Source organism: Podarcis raffonei, chromosome 12, assembly GCF_027172205.1.
Source record: "Podarcis raffonei isolate rPodRaf1 chromosome 12, rPodRaf1.pri, whole genome shotgun sequence".
Taxonomy (NCBI): domain Eukaryota; kingdom Metazoa; phylum Chordata; class Lepidosauria; order Squamata; family Lacertidae; genus Podarcis; species Podarcis raffonei.
This window is the reverse complement of record NC_070613.1, coordinates 32,726,221-32,745,076: the sequence shown is the minus strand read 5'-3', so window position 1 is coordinate 32,745,076 and position 18,856 is coordinate 32,726,221. Positions and strand designations below refer to the sequence as shown.

Sequence of the window (18,856 nt, the reverse complement as noted above, 5' to 3'; positions counted from 1 at the left end):
TGGGCTTGCCAATCAGAAGGTTGGCAGTTCGAATCCCCATGATGATGTGAGATCCTGTTGCTCTGTCCCAGCACCTGCCAACCTAGCAGTCCGAAAGCACACCAGTGCAAGTGGATAAATAGGTACCGCTGCTATGGGAAGGTAAATGGCTTTTCCGGGCACTCTGGTTTCCATCACGGTGTCCTGTTGCATCAGAAGTGGTTTATTCATGCTGGCAACATGACCCGGAAAACTGTCTGTGGGGAAACACCGGCTCCCTCGGCCTGAAAGTGAGATAAGTGCCACAACCCCATAGTTGCCTTTGACTGGACTTAACCATCCAGGGGTCCTTTGCCTTTACCTGTACATGTATGCATCCATGTGAGAGATTTATGGACTTCTCTTCATCACTTGATCCCAGGATGGTTTACAATAATAAAATAAAATGCATAAAACTGTAAAACCAACAATAAACAGCCATAACTCGCAAATCCCAGAGCAGCAGAACACAGAGCAACTCTTGAGGAATAATCTCATGTGATCTGCAACATGGCGGAAGCATTCTGTTATTTTTGTTCAGGGGCATCCCTGGTCCTTGCTGATTTCATATTAAAAAAGCGGTTTCTGGGTAAATAGAGCAGCAAAGTATTTCTATTCCAAGTTCTTATATGCAGACTAATCAGTAACCACCCTGCTCTGAGAGGGCTTTGAAACAGTAGCGAACTGGTTTGCTATCGCTTAATGAAATATTTGCAAGCTGAACTAAGCATGCTTAGCACTTGTTGTTATCTGACTCCCCTTGTCCAGCTTCCAATACTACACACTAAAGATGGCAAAGATACAACATTGATTTCACCATAGTTGAAACATCAGACGTGAAATAAGTACAATTCTGCCAATCAGTTTTGTAAGCAAGCAATAAGCAGGAACTGAGTGCGACAAAGTTCCTGGAAACTTGCACCAGGATCTTGTTCATATGCCCGCACCATTGTACAGACATTTTTCAGGGTTATATATTTTTTCCACTAATTTAATAAGTTTTTCTGCCTTGTGGATGTGGAAAAGGAAGTCAAAGTTGTTCTCAGAGATCAGGATACCTAACGAAATGATGTTGCCCAATGAAATGATGGTGTCTATCTTTATAAGCACACCATACATTTAAAGCACAATGATACCACTTGAAACAATCATGGCTTTCCCCTGAAAATCCTGGGAAATGTAGTCTGTTAAGAGCGCTGAGAGTTTTTAGGAGACCCTTATTCCCCTCACAGAGCTACAGTTCCCAGGGTGGTTTCACACTCCATCCCTCTTTACAGGGAACTCTGGGAGTGCTAACCCTTGCCAACATGGTCATCCCCATCCCAATCCCTTTGCTCACCAGCTCTGCCTACTCACTCACCAAAAAACCCTCACCAAAATCCCAGCTACACCTTGGTTACCCCCCATCCACCCTCAGACTTCACCAACCCCCTCACAGCTTGCAAAACCCCCCACCCTAGATCTTGTAAAACAGACACACACACAAACAGACAGACAAACAAACAAACAAACAAACACACACTATACTCCACAAACCCCTTAGACCTTCTCTTTCTACCCCATGCCACCACTGCAGCCAAGCAAGATGAAGAGTCAACCTGGCAGAAGGAGTTCCACAGGAAGAAGGCCAGAGAAGACCTTGGGTCTGCTGCCATCTTATCCAGGCTGACTATCCCGAGAGGTGTCGGCGACGGCAGTGGATAACCAGGCTGAATAGACACCACTTTAAGCTGCCTTCCTTCTTCCTGAGCTGTCAGACCCTCCAAGTGTCCCTGTTTTCCAGGGACATCCGTTATTTAGAGAAGCCATCCCGGTTTCTGATCTGATCCCAGAATGCCCCACTTTTCCGTAGGATGTCCCTATTTACATTGGAGAAATGTTGGAGGATGTGGTATTATGAGACCCCCCACCCAAGCCATCTGAAGGCAATCCTGTATAGGGAAGGGGTTTTTTTAAAAAAAAAGTTTAATGTTTTGTTATGTTTTTATATATACTGGAAGCTGCCCAGAGTGGCTGGGGCAACCCAGTAAGATGTGTGGGGTACAAATAGTGAAATTATTAATATGGAATGGGATGCCCCTATTTTCATTGGAGAATTGTTGGAGGGTATGCGCTGTTCTCCCTGCCAGGCCCACTCTTCATCCTAATCAATGCCAGCAGAAGCAGCAGATTCCCAGGCTGAGAAGAATGGGAAAAGGCAGCCAGCAGCAGTGCCAGCTGGCCTAGAGGTCAGTGGCCTGACACAACAGACCTGGGGCTCAGGGCCACTTTCAAAGATCACTAATCCTGAAAAGAAGCACAGGCTAACATATAGACCATGCATTAAAAAAACACTTATGCCTCTCTAAGAGTCAGCAACCACTCTTCACCCTATTCCCTGTGAAGGGAATAGGGGTCTTTTAACAACTCTCAGGACCCTTAAACTACAGTTCCTATTATTCAGGGAGGGGACACTAAGGTAGAACAGTGCTTTAAATGTATGGTGCAGATGAGGCCCAAGCCTCAAAAATCCTCAGGTAGAAATAACATTCTGTCAAGCCTTGGAGTGATGACTAGGCCTTAATACCTTAACAAAGCACTGTGGTTGTTTGTTTTCAGGGATGGGACACTCAGCAAGGCTAGTGCAGCGTCATAGCTCAGCCCAGCAGGATTTGCCCTAGAAGTTAGGTACACATCATCCCATGACATTTCCGGTCTGGGTGAAGCAGACTTGACACATTCTTGCATGTTTCTAGAAACCTGCAGCGAAGTCCAAGCGCTCCCTAGAGCTTTTGCTGTTGTGGCACAGGCCAGTATTTGCATTTGCAATGGTGAATGTTGCATTGAAAGGAAGGAAGAAGTTGATGCAGTCCTTAGATGACCTCTGATTCTGAACATAAGGAGTAAAGAACAACACAAAAATGTTGCACGGACCCAAGGAATACCTCAGTTTCTTCCACACTACAGCACAGAAGCCATTTTCACATTCACTGAATGCATGGAAGGGAGAGGTCAGGATCACACTCATTGACACTGCTCAACTCAAACCAAAGACTCAAGCTGATTGTGCTTAAGAATTATTGCGGGGAGCGAGTTTAAGTACATAGTGCCCCTAAAGGAGGATTTATATTTAAATGTGTTCGCTTCACTAAACATGTATCTGGGCAACTTGGAGGATCCGTCTTTTTCTGCATGTAGTGCCATCCTACTTATCTTTTTCCATCACCCCACCCTTTCTTAAGCTAGCGGGTGCCAGTTCTTAAAGAATGAGCAGCTGTTGCATTTATGAGCCAAGGAAGAAGCAAGGAAAGAAGAATGCATCCAGCGAAGCAAGGTGAACACCCTTTTTTACCTGGATAATGATGACTGGACTTTGTAGCCTGTTACAGTCTCCACCTTAGGAAACATGTTTGCTATGGCATGAGAGACGGTGAGATCTGCAGCTGGGCCTTAAGTCCACGTGTCTTTACAATTTTTTGGTACAGCACACCAACCAGGAAAAGATTAGGTGGACATTACTGATTCTAATCAATCAATGCCTGTAAGGCAATTGTAACTACAAAGAGTCTTATGCGATGGTTAAAGACTGGTTATGGCATAAGCTTTTGTGAACAAGAGCTGACATACTGCCCTAAGTACGGTATGTGCATTTTTAGTATTAATCAATATTCCCTGGAAGGCTTACAAACAAAGGGTAAAATACAATGCAGTCGTACCTTGGTTTTCAAACAGCTTAGTTCATGAACAACTTGGAACTTGAATGTCGCAAACCCAGAAGTAGCTGTTCCGATCTGCGAACTTTGCCCAGAAGCCAAATGTCCGGCATGGCTTCCGCAGCTTCCGAACGTTTCAAAAGTTGAACAGACTTCCAGAACGCATTCTGTTCAGAAACCAAGGTACAACTGTATAGGATGAATAAAATCATCAACAACAAAACAATAAAAGGCAGCAAAAAAAGTATGTCAATTATAGCAGAGATAGCATGAAACAGCCAAGAAATGGTGGTGGTGGTTGCCGCAGGCCTACTGTGACTACCCTTTCCATTTTGCAGACTCTGGACCCCACTGTTTACAAAATTTGCTTCCCCACCCATACACTTCTGTAGCCTTCTGTATACATCCACCAAGGATAAATGCTTCATTCATTTCACAAAGTGGGAACACTGGGCACTGCCTCCCACTGAGTCAGACCATTGGTCCATTTAGCACAGTAATGTCTACACTGGCTGGCAGTGCCTCTCCAGGGCTTTGCAGAGGGGCTATTCCCAGTCCTGTTTGGCAATGCCAAGAATTCAATCAGGAAGCATTTGCATTAGAAACAGGTGCTCTATAGCTGTGTAAATGCCCCTTCCCCATAGTTAGCAAAACTCATGAGAAGAGAAGACTCCCTGGAAAAGACCCTGATGCTGGGAAAGATTGAGGGCACAAGGAGAAGGGGACGACAGAGGACGAGATGGTTGGACAGTGTTCTCAAAGCTACCAGCATGAGTTTGACCAAACTGCAGGAGGCAGTGGAAGAAAGGAGTGCCTGGCGTGCTCTGGTCCATGGGGTCACGAAGAGTTGGACATGACTAAACGACTAAACAACAACAACAAACCAATGACTGCGTGCTTGTAGCAGGCAGTATGGCTCACTTTAGTCCATGGAAACATACGCTACAATTATTATGTTGATCTTGAAGGGCCCACAAAGTGTGTGTGTGTGTGTGTGTGTGTGTGTGTGTGTGTGTGTTACAGAGGGTTTACCTGCACTATCAGGCTTTTATTACTGTGATATCAAAACCTGTACAGATTTTGTTTTTTGTTCCATTTTTGTACAGGTATTTCACAAAGATTATTTCAAACATCAATTAAACATGGTAGTTATATGTGGATCGGGGGAGGGACCATAAACTATGGAGTCAAATGCCTGTGAAATGTATAGAGCACAGTTCTACAACAATTAAATTTTGGCTGGATTTTCACAGACTATGCCTTTTGCATTTCACAGGCATTTTACCCACTGGCGGAGGAAGACAAGTGTGGGGGGAGTGCACCGCCCCCGGCAGCGTGATCCCCAGGGTGCCATCGCATCCCACTCTGGGACATGCGCCAGCCCCCCCTCCTGCTCTCCGCCCCCCGGTGCTGGAGCATGAAGCTCCACCACTGATTTTACCCCACAGTTTATAATGTTTTTCCCTACAGCTGCATCTGCTGATGATAACACTTCTTGCATCTAGTGAAGTGGCCTCTAATCCACAACATCTTATGCCATTATATATTCATACATCTTTAAGGTGTCATAAAACTCTGTCATTTTTTATTTGAGCCCACCTTGCTAAGAATCTCCCTTCTATGGGAGAATTCGAATGATTTCTGTATAAATTAGTAACCAAAAATATCATAAGAAGGATACAAAAAGATGTTGGAAATTATAAGACAATACTAAAGGTAAAGGTAAAGGGATCCCTGACAATTAAGTCCAGTCGCGAACGACTCTGGGATTGCGGCGCTCATCTCACTTTAAAGGTTGAGGGAGCCAGAGTTTGTCCACTTCCACAGACAGTTTTTCTGGGTCGTGGCCAGCATGACTGAGCTGCTTCTGGTGAAACCAAAGCAGCACATGGAAACCTTGTTTACATTCCTGCCAGAGCGGTACTTATTTATCTACTTGCACTGCATGCTTTCCAACTGCTAGGTTGGCAGGAGCAGGGACCGAACAACGGGAGCTCACCCCGTACATTATAATAACAGTATAATGTAATATTTATTACTACAACTGGAAAATAGAATCAGCACACACATTGGGGGTGGTGGTGATAGGAAGTCTTATGTAACTGAGTAAGAATGTTTGGTGAAATGAATTGTTTAGGAATGAAGTGATTTTTACTTGTATTTTTTGTTATACAATTCATAAGAATGTTTTGTTATCTACTAAATTCAGTAAAACTTTATATATATATATATATATATATATATATATATATATATATATATATATGTATATATATATATATATAAAAGAATCTCCCTTCAGACCTTCCTACTCAATGCAGTCCCTGGCATGTGCACACTTCAGTACTCACACACAGACTCCTAGAACGCTTGCAAAATTAAGGGTATGCACTTGTGAAATACAACGTTCACCACATCAAATTGCATGCATGGTAGTATTGATAAGCCTCCCTTATATAGAAATTCACTTAGCAATCTGTTCAGTTCAGCATCTATTCCTTTCGTTGCTAGGAAACAGCTACTATTCCAAGAAGAACACAAGGTGGGATTCAACAGTGCACTAATTTGAGTGCTCCATCAATGCAAGCAGTGGCAGATGGGATGACCTCCCCTTTCCTTCCTCTGCCTGCTGTCCTGGGGGTTCTCCTGACTCTCCAGAGTAGATTTGGGGGAGATGGGGCGCCCAGGAGAGAGGAGAGGGAGGCAAGCCCATTGAGCTAGCAGGAGTCTCAGCACCGGCTTCCACTAGTGTATACTGGCTTAGTTGAATCCAGCCCAATAAAATCCTTTCACACTGAAGGCAGAGGGTCTGGGCAGCTCCCTCCTTAAATGATGAGATTCATATTTTCAGTATGGTTTCCAACACTGGAGTGATGTAAAAGGCACTTTAAAGCAATGGTGGGGAACCAGTGACCTTGCTGTTAGGCTACAAGTCCTATAGGCGATGGGAATTGTGGGCCAACACCGCGCCCTGCTTTGGAAGATGAACTGTCAGGTTCCATTTTCATTTGGCATTTCCCTTGGGTTCTTTGATCTGGATCAGTGCCCTGTACTCAGTAAAATGACCATCTAATTCACACTTACATTCATATCCAATTTCATCTTCTCAAAGGAATTGCAGACCTGTGCTTTAGAACGAAGCTTCTGTCCAATCACAAAAAGCCAGATCAGCCTTCAGGCAAATCAGAAGCCTTGATTTATGCTTACCTGGATTTGGCTTATTGCCCACATCAGAAAATATATTTTCCCAAACTCTCATATACACCTATAAATTTTACTTTTCTAAAACTAATGATACACTGTACGCTGATGGCATTTATTTGTTCCAGAAATTACTTGCAAACGTCTTGTCTTTTATTTATTTTCTTTAAAAAAGTAAAATAAAATAGAGGTTTCCCCCTGCATCAGAAGTATTCAAATGCCACAGCTTGGTGGGTGGGGATGAGGTGTGCCCAGGTGCATAAATAGGCATACCATACCTTCCTTGTTCACACTGAAACTTGGAACACTTTAGCAGTTTCTCAAAGGAGGAGGAGGGCAGAGCAGGTAAGATGATCAGCTCTGGGCTTAGCAAAGCACCTGTTCAGAGTCCTCTGAGCTTGTGAGTCAGGTTACTTATTGATGGGCAAGTAACAAAGAACAGGCTGGGAAGACTGGAGCAGTGAAAGGGCAGTGAAAGGGCTGTGCAGCAGTTCTAACTAAGAATAGCAGTTAGAGTGTTTTGCTGTTTCTTCCACTAACAATCTGATGACCACAAGTGTGTGTGTGTGTGTGTGTGTGTGTGTGTGTGTGTGTGTAGCTTCACAAACCTTTGTGATTTTATTTTGCTTTTTGAAGAAGCAACTTTTGTCAGTCATTGCTTTCCTACTGGATCTGCTAACAGCTCTGATCCCCACCCCTTTGTTTGATTTCCTGCTTGGCAGGTGCAAGCACTTTCTAATGCATGGGTAGGCAAACTAAGACCCGGGGGCCTGATCTGGCCCAATCGCCTTCTAAATTCGGTCCGTGGACGGTCCAGGAATCAGCGTGCTTTTACATGAGTAGAAAGTGTCCTTTTATTTAAAATGCATCTCTGGGTTATTTGTGGGGCCTGCCTGGTGTTTTTACATGAGTACAATGTGTGCTTTTATTTATAATGTATCTCTGGGTGATTTGTGGGGCATAGGAATTTGTTCATTCCCCCCCAAAAAAAGTCTGGCCCCCCACAAGGTCTGAGGGACAGTGGACCGGCCCCCTGCTGAAAAAGTTTGCTGACCCCTGTTCTAATGCCTTTGTCAAAGCTCTGTTTTCTTCTATGGTGCTATGGTTTCTGTGTACTACATTTACCAGTCTTGAATCTTCTCAGCTGTCTATCTTCTGCTGCTTGGAAGGATCGTGCCCCACACCCATCTACTTCTTCTATTTCCTGCCCAGTTGTGTTTCTTCCCGCTTCCCTGATGCTGACACAGTCCCCATTGACATCAGCTGTGCCATAAAAAGGGACTCCACTAGATGCATATTGGCCTACTTAAATGCCCCTGTGGTTTCAAAGGATGACAAGATGTCCTTGCTGCCTGTTTTCTTAAAAAGCCAAATACTCCTCCAAAAACTTGCCTATTTTAATTTCTCCCATGAAGACATAAGGACGTCTGTCACTTTAATAAAACAATCCGGTGCATATTTATTCCACAAAGTAAGTCCTAACATGTTGCATGGCATTTACTGTCATGTAAGTGTGTACAGGATTGCAGTCCTTTTTAAAAAAAAAAACCACAGATCCAAAACCTGAAAATCAGCCCCATTTGATATCATCCAAACTTCCTTCCAAGTTAATATGTTTAGGATTGAAGCTTAGGATTGAAGCTTCAGAATGCCCATTTTGGCCACCATTGTTTCCTGATTGTTGTAGAAAATCTGAGAAGAAAATATGGAAGATGAGTAACATGCTTGAAAATTGTATTTCCTGATTTTTGAGCATAGTAGACTTAATCCTGACCATATCAGCCCCGCTTGATCTTCAGAGCAAGGTCTTGATTATCTCAAATGGTACCGTTATTATTCCTCCTCAGCCAAATTTGATGGAGGCAGACCTACTCTCTGCAAGGCTGTCCCAGAAACCTGGGGCCAATCTAGAGAGCCAAATGGGGTGTGCAGCTGAGACCCTTCTCTGCTACTTACCCACAGTCCCTCATCCCAGAACTTTTTCTCCCAGCCCTGTGTGCATCTCCAGCATCAAAGCTCACCTGGGTGGAGAGCATGTGGAGGGACATGCTGCATATTGGTGGAGAGGAGGGTTCAGCACCATCACTACTTCTTCTTAAGTTGGACATCTGCTCTCTCTCTCTCTCTCTCTCTCTCTCATGTGTGTGTGTGTGTTTGGAAAGTCATGCCTTTAAATAGAACTTCTGCTGTTCCCTGCAGTTGGGGTCTAAACTGAGATACTGATCAAAACTCCAGGGCCGGCCCTGCCATTGGGCAGAGTGAGGTGGAATCCTCAGTTGGAATGGAGGGCCCAGCTCTGTGCATCATGCAGCTAAACTAACCAGTCTTTGCGTAAGATTAAACAGCAACAGCCCATGCTTCAATATGCCACCATTGTTGAATTGGTCCTGAGACCTGCAGAAAACCCTTTGCTTCTCTCAAATTTGCAGTCTGCCACATTGAATGAGAATCGTCAGGTCTTAGCATCAACTGTCTGTCCCCCGTAGCGATGGATGCTATTTTTAAAAGTTAGGATTTTGAAACCAGCAGATCTATAATTGGACTAAAATGAGGTTAATCAGATTCATTCAGAATTGTGTTCACCGTCAAGACAGGGAGCATTGGAAATGCTAGCAGAATTAGCATCTTGAGATGCCTTCATTCGAAAACTTACTGCGTGACTTTTAATTGGCTTAGAAAACTTCAAGGCTGCAGTGCTCAATATATACACTTACAAGAGAGCAAGTCCAACTGAACACCGTGGGGCTTACTTCTGAATAAACATGGATAAGATCAGGCTGTACATTTGGGGGGTGGGGAATGCATCATATGTGAAGACACACAGCACAATCTTAACACGTAGACTCATAGAATTGTAGAGATGGGAGGGATCCTGAGGGTCATCTAGTCCAAATCCCTGCAATGCTTACTCTGAATTAAGTACCCCTGTGCCCAGTGGGTCTTACACAAGGGTAACTGTGCATAATACTGCAGCTTTGGGGTGCATTAAGTGGACACTGGCTGTCAGAGCATAGCCAACTTGGCAAGCCTAGGGATTTGAAACTACTTTGATTTCATTGTCTCCTAAATATTTCCCTGTTGTCACCACATTGAGAGAAGTGTTTCACTCCTCACAACCCAAGGCAAGGGCCTCGAAAATACTTTGCTTTGCTTTGCATGGCTCCATTTTCTTCAAGTCCACTGTAAACACCAAATTAGTGCCTGGGAAATAAAGGTTAGTTTTTAATTCAAAGTATCAGCTTTGAATATCACAGTAGAGTTACATTTAGCTCTGTTTGTCTTCACAATGTATCCATCAATGGAAGGTTTCGTTATAGGATGGGGAAGAAATTGGATTCAGTTTGCTTTTTAAGCAAATCTACCTAATTCACACTTTCTAAAACAGTAAGCAAAATGAAACACAGCCATCCTTCAAAATTCACACTTCTCTGAATGTTGCAGTGCAATTCGCCAGCCAAGTAATGTGCACAAATATGCATATACCAAGGTAAATGGTGCATAAAACTGCATATAGTTTCCCATCCCTGCTTGAGCACAGAAGGACTTCCTTCTATGCATACTATACACTGAGTCCCAAGCCGAGTTTCTCATGCATGTTGTATGTAGCACTTAACATTCGGTTGCTCCTTTTTTTTTACTGTGACCAAGCTGGAACTAGAGTAATTCCATTCCATTGCTTGTAACTTAGCCAGCAAGATTGATTGCATGCCTCTATTGTTCCATACCTAATAGTCTCCTGTTCTGTAATGCAGCTGAATAAATCCTTAATGCTTTTTTTCTCCCCCTAGCTTCAACCATGGAGAAGAGCCTTGTATCGGTATTGCTTTTGCTCGTCGCCGTCTCGTACATTTCAGCGAAAGACACTACTGTGAAAAGTGAAAAGAAGGATGTAAAAGAAACCCGTCCCAAACTGCCCCAGACTCTCTCCCGAGGTAAAGGAACACTAGCTGAGTGCAGTGGGAAGACAGGGTGGTGTTGCTTTTTTAACCCTTTCTCAAAATACTAGAACCCAAGACCATCCAATGAAGCAAAATGATGGGAGATTCAGAACAGACCCAAGCAGGTTTGTAGTAATTAGAGTGTTGGACTAGGACATGGGAAACCAGGATTCCAATTCCAATTCACTCATGAAGCTGACTGGGTGACCTCTCTTAACCTAACCTATCTCACAGGGTTGTTCTGATGGATCCTGCCCTTTGAGAACTTACAAAACTGCACTACATATATCTACTTGGAAGTGAGTGTCACTGAGTTCAGTGAGGCTTACCCCTTATACGTTGTTATAAGATTGTAGTGTAAGAGGGTCTTTTCTCAATAAGGAGGGGTGCACATTATTTAAATAAGGAAGCCTCAGGGGACATTTCTCCAACAGTCGGTAATTCGTAGCAGGTAATTATCTAAATTTCACATTGAACTTGAAGTGAGTGCTAGTTCAGATTAATGCCAGCATTTGAAGAAATCATTGCAATTAATCAATGGGTTTGGGGGGGGGATAGCGTATTTACGCAAATCTAATGCACCATCGAATCTAATGCGCACCTCAATTTTCAAAACCTTGAAACCAAAAAAGTATTCACTGGCGCATGTAAATGTGCCATCAAAACTAGGGTGCACCCTAATTTTCGCAACATAATTTGGCCAAAAAAAGTGCATATTACATTTGTGTAAATACAGTAACACCTAAAAATATGGTGTTGGCAGGAGGTATTTGGGCTAACTGGCATAAGGTTATATAGCTGGAAATTTGTGATTTGTTTTATTTTATTTGCTTTATTATATTTCTATGCCACTTTTCATTCGAATGTATCCCAAAGCATCTTACAAACAATAAATAATAACAACATGACAGAACACAATAAACATGAAAGAACATCACAAACACAGCATAAATCATATAGGATAATTCACAAATCATCAGGGAAACAATTGCAATCTATAAAACACTGCTAACAAAACAACAACTAAAAAACAAGCCAAACATCACAATGTAAGCAAAAGTCATATTATATGATTAACAACTACAGCATTTATAATCTATAAAATAATATCAACATTAACAAAATAGCATCGAAGACTCATAATCTTTCACTCTGTTCAGCTCATTAAAATACAAATACACACGATGCGCATGGCTGCAACTCCCTTCTGAAGGTTCCTCGGACTGGAATTGAGGCAGCACAGATTAAACCAACCAACCCCTGGTGGCAAACAGAAAGTCTCTCTCCCCTCACAATTCTTCCCCTGGAAATAGCTCCCTTATCAGGGCTTCTAGGGCTGGAGGGTAGGGCAAGGCAGGTGGGAAAAGCCATTGCCTGATGACCAGCACTAAGCCTCACTTAGAGTTGCCTTTGTTCAGGACTCAGTTCATTTGCCATATGTCCTCTTTTTCCAGGACACGTATGTAAAATGTGTGCTGTCATAGCAATCCATAGTTAAAAGTAGAAGTCGGCAAATGGGCCCTCTTCCTTGCTCTTCAAAATATGGCAACCCTATAACTGGTTATGGGATTAATGCCTCCTCAATCATAATATGCTTTAAAACTAAATTCTATTCATCATTTCCTTTCAGGCTGGGGAGATCAGCTTATCTGGACTCAGACTTATGAAGAAGCTCTCCATAAAGCCAGGACAAAGTAAGTTCCCCTATCTCCACATGGTTTTCACTACGGTGTGTGAAGGTCTCCTCCTTCCACTCTAAGAAATGAGAAATGTTTCAATAACTTTTTCCAGGACCTTAAATCTTAAGTCATTGAGATTTTTGTCTATTGTGAGTTTTGCTCTTTTTATCGCCTGCTACCGTGAGATTCTAAAATGGACCTTTTCTTCTTTTCAGCAACAAACCTATAATGATCATCCACCACTTAGAAGACTGCCCTCACAGTCAAGGTACCATTCTTTCCAAAAGACACGTAATTTTTTGGTCTACATCCAAGCAAATACAATTGCTACCGATAACAACAACAACAACAAACTGGCTCTTTTTACACTGAAAGTGCAATCTATATTTTTATCCTGTACTTAATAACTGGGGAGGTTTAGATGTATGGAAGGCAGAAATTTCTGTTTACATTTCCCCCCCCCCCTCTCAGAAATGATCACAGTCAGAAACAGAGATTCACAAATTTATTCATAATGATAGCCTGTCCACACATCGTGTGAATGCCCAAACTCCATGCATTCATTGACAGTTGTGAATATGTTTTCTGTTCACTTAAGAGACTGGCTTTCAGGCAGGCCTTAGATCCAGCACTTCTCTCCTTAGAAATTGTACAGTGGTACCTTGGGTTACAGACGCTTCAGGTTACAGACTCCGCTAACCCAGAAATAGTACCTCGGGTTAAGAACTTTGCTTCAGGATGAGAACAGAAATTGTGTGCCGGCGGCATGGTGGCAGCAGGAGGCCCCATTAGCTAAAGTGGTGCTTCAAGTTAAGAACAATTTCAGGTTAAGAATGGACCTCCAGAACGAATTAAGTTCTTAACCAGAAGTACCACTGTATAATTCAAACTAGAGTGGCATAGCATGAGTAAGTCAATAAGTGCAGTTTCCTGTCTTAAGCTGCAATCCTGTGTCTACTCAGAAGTAAGACCCCCTGAATTCAGTGAGGCTGACTCCCTGGTAAGTGGAGTTTGGATTTCAGCCTCAGGCTTCTTGTGAATTCCTTTGCTAAGCAAAAGAATCCAGGTTTCAAAAACCCAAAACATTGATTGCGATAACCTTGACCTCCTTTCGTTCCCAGACCTGTTTCTAAACTTTTGAGCCTTTAGCTTATCTCTTTCATTTTACAGTGATCTGTATTAGGCCTTCAGGCCTTAAGCGTTCATGAATTTTTATTTGATCTGTACAGACAATAGATACGTAATGTTCTTTCTATGTTTCAGATTCTTTCTTTTTTTCTAATAGTGAGTCTAATTTCTTCTCCCATTCTAGCACTGAAGAAGGTATTTGCTGAACACAAAGAGATACAGAAATTGGCTGAGAAGTTTGTTCTCCTCAATCTTGTTGTAAGTTTTCTTTGACACTTGACCAAGTGCTCTGTTTTGTAAGAAAGCAATTATTCTCTCGGCCAGGTTTCAAGTTGATCTACCGGTATTTAATTCTACCTAGAGCTGGTTCACACAGGGCATCTTTCCAAAATGGAAGCACTCTGTATAAGGGTGGTTGCTGTTTTGAGAAAAATAGGCAAGTGTTTAGATTGCCATGATTATTGGGAAAGTAATATATAGACAGGGTTGCCATATTTCGTGAAGTAAAAATCCAGAGACAAACAGTTGTTGAGCTTTTTGGGGGGAGAGGGGGATCGCCCAAAAAGTTGTTGGCCTACTTTGGGGCAGACACTTCCTGGTTCTGTTTGCAAAAACCTGGAAGCTTTGTCAATTTTTAAAAATCCCCCTTGGGTGGAAATTTCGCCATTGGAATCCTGGACATGTCATGGGGAAACTGGACACATGGCAACCCTAGTATAGAGCAGCTTCCCAACAAAATGGATACCTGTGCACATAACTCTTTAATATACATTTTTCGTATGTGGATATTATCTCCTTTTGGGAAAAATACTGTGTGTGAAATGCAGTGGGTGGATGTGCTTGCTAAAATAATGATAATGCTCATCAAATCCTCATTGTGGTCCAATTCTGTTATATTATACATTATGGGATGGCTGTCACATCATCATCTATTCCACCTAACCTTTCATTACATTGACGTAACTGGCAATGTTTAATAGATATTTTGACTCTTCTCTGTGTGATCTAAATGGCTTGCATCACAGGTATTTGTATTTTCTTTTTCTTTTCTTTAAGTATGAAACCACAGACAAACATCTTTCACCAGATGGCCAGTATGTTCCCAGAATCCTGTTTGTAGGTGAGTAGTTAAGGGGTCAAAGAGTTCTTTTCTTTGAGGGTGGGGGACCATGGCAGGCTGAATACAGTGGCACCTCTGGTTACACACGCTTCTGGTTACAAGCTCCGCTAACCCAGAAGTAGTTGCTCCTGGTTGTGAACTTTGCCCCAAGATGCAGTGGGAAGTGTCATTAGCGAAAGCATGCCTCAGAATAAAAACGGTTTCAGCTTAAGAACGGACCTCCGGAATGAATTATGTTTGTAACCAGAGGTACCACTGTAGCTGAGATGAGTTAATATTTACTGTGGAACGAAAGTTTGATTTATCTCCAGGTTGCATCTCCAATATGGGGGAAACAGGGTTTTGCAAGCATTCCAACTGGAGAATGTGGCTGTTGCTAGCGAAACCTGAATCTCCTGTACCACTGGCGTTATTGGTGTTTTTGCTCAAAGACCTATAGGATGGGTCCCATAAAACCACTCTTAACATGCAATACACTTGCCACATGTCCACCCAGTTTTTGTAATTTAAAGTAGCTTTCCCCTCTCCTGTTTTTAAAGAGGGGATTGATAAAGGGCCAAAAAAAAGTAGTTGTGTAAAATGAAACGTTTCACATTTGCATCTGCAACAATAACCTGCCCAAAATTTCTTTCCAATATACTTGCTTATCTGCAAACAATGGAGTATATGCTCCACTCTTTTTATTAAATTGGCTAAGGGGTGGATTTTTTACACAGGCTCCAAGGAGTTAATGAATGACACTGATCTTAAGAAGATTCCCCCTCAGGCTGATGCTGCTCATTGCTTTAACATCCACAGCTTACATTTTACTTGGTTATTATTTAGGATGGGGGTGGAGAAATCACCAAGTCCCATTTCTGCCCACCAGCTGTTCAGTGGAAGCAGCTGAGAAGGAAAGCTTTGTTGGTGTATAAAGCCTTGCTATGGACTTGTGGGGAATTTAGATTTCCCTAAATGCCTGGGTGCCAGATTCTCTCCATAATTCCTGGATGTAGAATTAAACTTTGCCAGACACGGGAACCCCCTGGATTTAGTTATGCTAACAAGCCAAGCCAGCTTGGCAGAGCGAGCTGAATGGGCCATTAGTGGAGGAGAAAGACTAGGGATGGCCCATCAAGGAAACCATCAAAGGGCAAGAATGCCAGGCAAGGGGGAGTGGAGCCCCTTCTCGGCTGGGTGCTAGTGGGCAAAGGCCAGGTTTTGGGTTTCAACTCGGAACAGAGGCACTGAGTTCTGCCCAACATTGTGGGGCCCCATTGTGCACATGTGTGAGTGACATCACGTGCATTGTGGCACAGGGCCCTATTAGGGCCACCACAGCTGCCACAAGGCCCTGCAAGGCCTGCTGCCACTGCAAGGCCAGGCTCCTCAAGATGGAGGAGGGATTCAGCCCCGTCCCAACAAACTTTGGGCGGTGGGGAAGGGGCTGAAGACATCTCAGCCCTGTGGAGTTGACATCGATGTCACTGAATGATGTAGGCTGGGGGAAGTCCTTGGACTCGGTTAGCAGCATGGAGGAGGAGGAGTAGAGCTGGAGAAGACAGACTGGAACGAAGGGACACCAAGGATGGCTTTTTGCTGTCCTTTGAATCCAATGCTGCGCTCAAGAGGGGAGCCAGACCTTCATAGGATGTGAATGCCCTACAATCCCTCCATCTAGGGGCAGGATGTTTATATGTGTAAATAAAACCATATGTCATAAGGACATCATAGTTTCAGCTGTGTCTTGTTGTCCCAAAAGGGAACACAGACTTTGGTAAGCATGCCATATACCCCAGGAATCTCACGCTAATTGTGGAGATTCGAGTGGACTGTAACAGCACGCAATGACAGCTCCTTCCTACAGAAGCAGGGAAACATTCCTCAGTGTTTCCCCTGCAGATATGCAAAAAAGTGACTATGCATAATTCCATACTGGAGAATTATAGACAACATTCATGTGGTTAAGCATCTTTTGCATGGGGACAGTAGAAGCCATTTTCATTGAGGGTTTTTTGACGGCTGCAGATGGAAAGTTAATGTGATCATTGTTTCTCCAGATCCGTCACTGACAGTTAGAGCAGATATTACTGGAAGATATTCCAACCGCCTCTATGCTTACGAGCCTTCAGACATTGCATTACGTAAGTATTTCCTAGCAGAGCTTTTTGCATAGATTTGGAACAAAGGAAGGTCTGAAATTCTGCTTTGGAGCTCCCTCCAGTTGCACAATAGCATTGCAAAATGTGCATGAAATAGTAATAAATGCTGGTGAATTTTCATGATGACTTTTTTTAAAAAAATCACAAACTGATGTGGAAATGTAGACAACTGAATTTAAGACTGGGAAAATGTGGAAATGAGAGAAAACTAAATGGATAGATTTCACCCTCCTAAAGTCTGAATAAATATGCATAGCAACACATAGAAAATGACTGATGCCATTTATGTAAATGGTTTAGAGTCTGCCATTTTCAATATGGATTCCATGTGAATGTCACCTGAAACCAGTAATCCATCCACATGAATGGTCCAATATGGTGCAATTTGTTTTCATGCCACTGCCAAAATATTCCCAGAGCAAGTTCTGGACCCGAGATGACCCACATGGTGGGGTTCTATGTACAATAATGGCTCACCGCATGGAAACCTCAGCATGAAAAGCATCAGTAAATCCATTTAAATCCATGGTATCCAATTTAACTGAGGTGTCAATGATGTGTGGACCATTAACAGTATGCACTGCTTCTGCTATTGTAAATGCTGGGAAATTAAAGTGAGATTTGGTTTATTGCAATTTGCATAATTTAGAAAGTTCAAACTGATGTGCATTACATGCTAGATTACTTTTTGTAGAACTCCCCCCGCCTCCCTGATTTATGATCTGTTTGTTTTTCTAGTGTATGCAAATATGCAGAAAGCTCTGAAGTTGTTGAAGACTGAATTGTAAAAAAAGAAAACAGACACACTCTCAGGTCTTCCACCTCTATCGCAGCGTATGAAAAAATAGTTCTCACCGAAGAGAATACGTAGACTGCCCTAGGATATGCATATCAACAACTCACCGTATGCATAACTTCCAGGAGGATAACTGTGTTATAAATACTCATTTGTAACTGTGTGGTATTATGTATTGATTGCTTTTATAAAATAAGACTAAAAACACTGTATGCTCTTTTCTATAAATCAAGATTAAAAAGAAAAACACTTTATGGAGTTTGCACTTTTGTAATCTGTCTTATTTTGCAATCTTGTACAGAAGCATCTATAATATTTCCAATGAGAGAGACAGTGTGGTGTAGTGGTTAAGAGCGGTAGACTCGTAATCTGGTGAACCGGGTTCGCTTCCCTGCTCCTCCACATGCAGCTGCTGGGTGACCTTGGGCCAGTCACACTTCTCTGAAGTCTCTCAGCCCCACTCACCTCACAGAGTGTTTGTTGTGGGGGAGGAAGGGAAAGGAGAATGTTAGCTGCTTTGAGACTCCTTAGGGTAGTGATAAAGCGGGATATCAAATCCAAACTCTTCTTCTTCTTCAATGACACAAATAACACAGCAAACAAATTTTCAAGAACCTAATTCCATGCAGACCATCAGTCCCCGATATCTGCAGACAGGGCTGGAAAAGTCTCCTCTCCATTCCTGGGAAGTTGCTGTCAGTCAGTGCAGACCAGGGCTGAGGAAACTCTGCACCCCCCCCCCCAGATGTTGTTTCATTCCAACACCCATCATCCCTGAGCATTGGCCACACTTGCTGGGGCTACTGGAGTCCAGCGACATATCATGGGCCACTGAGATAGATGCACCAATGTTTTGATTCAATGCAAGGCAGCTTCCAATGTCAGCAAATGGACGGCAGACTTCAAACTGCCCAACAGCAATGTGAGTGATTGCCAGTTGTATTTGTGTGACTGGTGTCCATTCATGACTGCAGAAGAACAAGCAAACTGCCTGGTCTGCTTATTTTCATTTTTGGTCAGAATTCTCTGACATCCCTACCTACGTGGGGATGCCTTATTTGTTTATGAACTTCAGTTAATGTTAGCCATAGCTTACAGGTATGAACCTGGACCTTCTCTATTACCATCACCATCCATAAGCCA

At 42.9% G+C, this 18,856-nt stretch overlaps 1 protein-coding gene across 1 annotated transcript; it reads left to right on the top strand.

Moving 5' to 3' along the window:
* The first annotated feature begins 7,183 nt into the window (after nucleotides 1-7,183).
* Nucleotides 7,184-17,967, top strand: AGR2 (anterior gradient 2, protein disulphide isomerase family member). The gene is made up of 8 exons (XM_053410472.1): nucleotides 7,184-7,256; nucleotides 10,700-10,843; nucleotides 12,480-12,543; nucleotides 12,744-12,796; nucleotides 13,841-13,914; nucleotides 14,713-14,776; nucleotides 16,816-16,899; nucleotides 17,656-17,967. The coding sequence occupies exons 2-8, from the start codon at nucleotides 10,708-10,710 to the stop codon at nucleotides 17,703-17,705; spliced, it is 525 nt and encodes a 174-aa protein (XP_053266447.1). The 5' UTR covers nucleotides 7,184-7,256; nucleotides 10,700-10,707; the 3' UTR covers nucleotides 17,706-17,967.
* The last annotated feature ends 889 nt before the right edge of the window (nucleotides 17,968-18,856 follow it).

What these genes read in the sequence shown, in the direction of transcription:
- AGR2 (XM_053410472.1), top strand. Translation starts at nt 10,708, where the DNA reads ATGGAGAAGAGCCTTGTATCGGTATTGCTTTTGCTCGTCGCCGTCTCG. An exon ending in AGACTGCCCTCACAGTCAAG is followed by an intron (nt 12,797 to 13,840) that starts GTACCATTCTTT and finishes CTCCCATTCTAG; the next exon opens with CACTGAAGAAGGTATTTGCT. An exon ending in GCCTTCAGACATTGCATTAC is followed by an intron (nt 16,900 to 17,655) that starts GTAAGTATTTCC and finishes TTGTTTTTCTAG; the next exon opens with TGTATGCAAATATGCAGAAA.